Source organism: Arachis hypogaea, chromosome 11 (genome assembly GCF_003086295.3).
Source record: "Arachis hypogaea cultivar Tifrunner chromosome 11, arahy.Tifrunner.gnm2.J5K5, whole genome shotgun sequence".
NCBI classification, from domain to species: domain Eukaryota; kingdom Viridiplantae; phylum Streptophyta; class Magnoliopsida; order Fabales; family Fabaceae; genus Arachis; species Arachis hypogaea.
In genome coordinates, this window is record NC_092046.1 from 43,038,514 (window position 1) to 43,043,674 (window position 5,161).

General features: G+C 37.0%; 1 protein-coding gene across 1 annotated transcript; it reads left to right on the forward strand.

Annotated features, from left to right (window-relative positions):
- Nucleotides 1-4,175: 4,175 nt before the first annotated feature.
- Nucleotides 4,176-4,946, forward strand: LOC140176100 (protein FAR1-RELATED SEQUENCE 5-like). The gene has a single exon (XM_072205973.1). The coding sequence runs from the start codon at nucleotides 4,176-4,178 to the stop codon at nucleotides 4,944-4,946; it is 771 nt and encodes a 256-aa protein (XP_072062074.1).
- Nucleotides 4,947-5,161: the final 215 nt, after the last annotated feature.

The following is a 5,161-nucleotide window of genomic DNA, read 5'->3' on the forward strand; positions in this document are numbered from 1 at the left end:
ATCCTTAGGTTGAGAGTCCAACCATATTCTAGCTCTGTCTCTTACAGCAAACGGAAAAAGCATAAGCCTGTAGACCTCGGGATCAACCCCATTGGTCTTAACAGTATCACAAATTTGTAAGAATTCAGTTAAGAACTGAAAAGGATCTTCTGATGGAAGTCCATGAAACTTGCAATTCTGTTGCATCAGAGAAACTAATTGAGGTTTAAGCTCAAAATTGTTTGCTCCAATGGCAGGGATTGAGATGCTTCTTTCATGTAAATTGGAATTTGGTGCAGTAAAGTCACCAAGCATCTTCCTTGCATTGTTATTATTTTTGGCCATGTCTCCTTCTTTTCCGAAAATTTCAGTCAGATTTTCTCCAGAGAGTTGTGCTTTAGCTTCCCTTAGCTTCCTCTTCAGAGTCCTTTCAGGTTCAGGATCAGCCTCAACAAGAATGTTCTTATCCTTGTTCCTGCTCATATGAAAAAGAAGAAAACAAAAAAGAAAATATGGAATCCTCTATGTCACAGTATAGAGATTCCTAATGTAAGTATAAAAAGAGAAGAGTAGCAAAAAGAAAAAGATGAGAATCCAAACACAGGGGAGAGGAATGGGTTCGAATTCTTGAGTGAAAGAGGGGTGTTAGTAGATGAATAAATAAACAGAAGGGGATGAGAGATGAGAGAATTCGAAAATTAAATAAAATAAATTAAAAAATTTTCTGTTTTTAATTTAAAATCAAAGCTATAATTCGAAAATCAAAAAGAAAAATGAAATTAAATTACATTAAAGTTTAAAACAATTAGTTAAATAAAAAAGAATTTTGAAAAAGAGGGAAGGGATTTTCGAAAATTAGAGAGAGAGAATTAGTTAGGTAGTTTTGAAAAAGATAAGATCAAACAAAAAGATAAAATTGATTGAAAAAGATTTGAAAATCAATTTTGAAAAGATAAGAAGTTAGAAAAGAAGTTAGAAAAGATTTTGAAATTTATTTTGAAAAAGATGTGATTGAAACTTATTTTGAAAAAGATTTGAAAGAGAAATTAAAAAGATTTGATTTTTGAAATCAAAGTTGATTACTTGACTAACAAGAAACTTGAAGATATGATTTTAAAATTTAAAGATTAAACCTTTCTTAATAGGCAAGTAACAAACTTAAAAATTTTTGAATCAATCACATTAATTGTTAGTAAATATTTTGAAATTATGAACAAGATAAGAAAAAGATTTTTGAAAATCAATTTGAAATTTTCGAAAATTATAAAAGAAAAATGAAAAAGATTTTATTTTTGAAAAAGATTTGAAAAAGATAGCATTTTTAAATTGAAAATTTGATTTGACTCACAAGAAATAACTAAATTTTAAAAAGTTTTGAAAAGGTCAACTCAAATTTTCGAAAATTTATGAGTGAAATAAGGGAAATATATTTTTTTTATTTTTGAATTTTTAATGAAGAAAGAGATAAACATAAAATTGATGCAAAACATAAAAATTTTGGATTAAAATAAAAGATGCATGCAAGAACACTATGAGTTTCAAGATGAACACCAATAACACTTTGAATGTCAAGATGAACACCAAGAACTTATTTTTGAAAATTTTCAAGAAAAGAAAACATGCAAGACACCAACTTAGAGATTTTTCATGTTTAGACACTATGAATGCAAAAATGCATATGAAAAATAACAAAAGACACAAAACAAGAAAATATGAAGATCAAACAAGAAGACTTGTCAAGAACAACTTGAAGATTATGAAGAACATATGCATGAGTTTTCGAAAAAAATGCACAAATTTTAAAAACATGCAATTGACACCAAACTTAAAATTTAACTCAAGACTCAAACAAAAAACACAAAAATATTTTTGATTTTATGATTTTATTAAATTTTTTTTGAAAATTTTTCAAAAATAAAAAGAATAAAAACAAAAACTTAAAATTAAAATAAAATTACCTAATCTGAGCAACAAGATGAACCGTCAGTTGTCCAAACTTGAACAATCCCCGGCAACGGCGCCAAAAACTTGGTGCATGAAATTGCAATCATCAACAATGGCGCCAAAGACTTGGTGCTCTCAAACGTGAATCACACTTTGTCACAACTTTGCACAACTAACCAGCAAGTGCACTGGGTCGTCCAAGTAATAAACCTTACGTGAGTAAGGGTCGATCCCACGGAGATTGTCGGCCTGCAGCAAGCTATGGTCACCTTGTAAATCTCAGTCAGGCGGATTCAAATGGTTATGGTGAATTGCTAATAAAAATATAAATAAAATATAAACTAGGATAAAGAAACTTATGTAATTCATTGGTGAGAATTTCAGATAAGCATATAGAGATGCTTTCGTTCCTCCTGAACCTCTGCTTTCCTACTGTCTTCATCCAATCATTCCTACTCCCTTCCATGGCAAGTTGTATGTTGGGCATCATCGTTGTTAATGGCTACATCCCGTCCTTTCAGTGAAAATGGTCCAATGCACTGTCACTGCATGGCTAATCATCTGTCGGTTCTCGATCATACTGGAATAGGATTCAGTTATCCTTTTGCGTCTGTCACTATGCCCAGCACTCACGAGTTTGAAGCTCGTCACAGCCATCCCTTCTCAGATCCTACTCGGAATACCACAGACAAGGTTTAAACTTTTCAGATCTTAGGAATGGCCGTCCATGGATTCTAACTTATACCACGAAGATTCTAATATCTCAAACTCGGTCCCCTGTATTAGATATCTAAGAGATACTCATTCTATCTCATCTTCATGTAGAACGGAAGTGGTTGTCAGGAACGCGTTCATAGGTGAGAATGGTGATGAGCGTCACATAATCATCACATTCATCATGTTCTTGGGTGCGAATGAATATCTTCGAATAGGAATAAGCTTGAATTGAATAGAAAAACAATAATAAATTGCATTAATTCATGAGGAACAGCAGAGCTCCACATCTTAATCTATGGTGTGTAGAAACTCTACCGTTGAAAATACATAAGAACAAGGTCCAGGCATGGCCGAATGGCCAGCCCCCTGAACATGATTAAAGGATCAAAAGATAATCCAAAAATTCCAAATACAATAGTAAAAAGTCCTATTTATACTAAACTAGTTACTATGGTTTACAGAAATGAGTAAATGATGCAGAAATCTACTTTTGGGGCCTACTTGGTGTGTGCTTGGGCTGAGCATTGAGCTTTACACGTGTAGAGGTCTTCCTTGGAGTTGAACGCCAGTTTGTAACCTGTTTCTGGCGTTTAACTCCACTTTGCAACCTGTTTTTGGCGTTTAACTCCATAATGCAACATGGAACTGGCATTGAACACCAGTTTTCATCATCTAAACTCGAGCAAAGTATGGATTATTATATATTTCTGGAAAGCCCTAGATGTCTACGTTCCAGCGCAATTGAGAGCGCGCCATTTGGACTTTTGTAGCTCCAGAAAATTCACTTTGAGTGCAGGGAGCTCAGAATCCAACAGCATCTGCAGTCCTTCTTCAATCTTTGAATCTGATTTTTGCTCAAGTCCCTAAATTTCAGCTAAAAAATACCTGAAATCATAGAAAAACACACAAACTCATAGTAAAATCCAGAAATGTGAATTTTATTTAAAAACTAATAAGAATATGCTAAAAACTAACTAAATCATACTAAAAACTATGTAAAAACAATGCCAAAAAGTGTATAAATTATCCGCTCATCAGTTTCCAGGGATAAAGATACCACTGGGGGTGTGCGTGTCACCAAGGAAGCATAAATGTGCGACGGAGTAGACCATGGAGATGGATTATTTGAGGGTGAAGGCTTTGCAAGGATGGAGTCGGAGGAGTACGATTTACAGGAAGATGAAACAGAACACGACCATCATGCAGAGGCCGATGTCGACAATGGGGATGCGGTTGAATTGGAAGATAATTTGGATGGCGTCGGAGGAATGTCTAACAATTATGCGGATGGTGACTTGTACGCTGTTGGTTCTGCCGAATCGATAGGTTCGATTGATTTTTTGAACTTGAGCGAGGAGGAGGTTCTCCGCTTTAATTTCACAGATGTTAACATTGCATTTGAGTTCTACCAGCAATATGCAAAGCACCATACCTTCAGCGTGAGACGTTCCAGAAGCGAAAAACGTGGCAAAGTAAGGATACGGCAGGAGTTCGTGTGCCACCGACAAGGGTACTGATCCCCCAAGTTCTACTCAATGCCTAACCGGCAAAAGAGGCCGAGGGCCGAGACACGGTGTGGATGCCCTGCAAGGATGCTACTTCGCATGGATGATGAATTAGAACGTTGGTATGTTGCATACTTTTCAGACGCACATAACCACCACGTACTTGAGTTGCGATTTTCATCCATGCTCCTAGGCCATCGGAGGATGAGCGAAGCGGATATTGAGCAGATGAACGACATGCGCAAAGAGGGCATTGGCGTCTCACGAATTCACGATTTTATGGCGAGCCTAGCCGGCGGGTATCATAATGTCCCATACACAACAAGGGACATGCACAATGTAAATGCGAAGCAACGAAGGGAGGGTGGCCTAGACGCGGAATCGTGCTTAAGGTATCTCCGAGAGTGCAAGGCAAATGATTCAGTACTCTACTACAAAGTTGTTGACGGGGAGGGCGTGTTACAACATTTGTTTTGGTGTGACGGCACCAGCCAAATTGATTACCAGGTATTTGGAGACGTGGTTACATTTGATGCAACGTACAAGAAAAATTTTTACCTTTCACCTCTTGTAGTATTGTCCGGTGTGAATCACCACAACCAAACGGTTGTCTTTGCCGCTGCACTAGTAGCAGACGAGAAAGAAAAGACCTATGTCTGGCTACTTCAACAGTTGCAAACTGCAATGAAAGGGAAGGCTCCTGTGTCCATAATAACCGACGGTGACAGGAAAATGAAGTCTGTGATTGAGCAAGTTTTTCCAGAGGCTCACCATCAACTCTGTGCTTGGCATCTACTTTGAAACGCCGCGAGCAACATCGGAAAGCCTAAATTCACCAGGATGTTTAGGGATTGCATGCTTGGCGACTACGAGGTCAGAACATTCCAGAGAAAGTGGTTTGAGATGGTGGAGAAATTTGGCGTCTCTAATAAAAGATGGGTACAAGACATGTACGAGAGAAGGCACAGTTGGGCCACAACACACATACGAGGAAAGTTCTTTGCCGGATTTCGCAC

Coding starts and splice junctions, on each gene's coding strand:
- LOC140176100 (XM_072205973.1), top strand. CDS start 4,176: ATGCCTAACCGGCAAAAGAGGCCGAGGGCCGAGACACGGTGTGGATGC.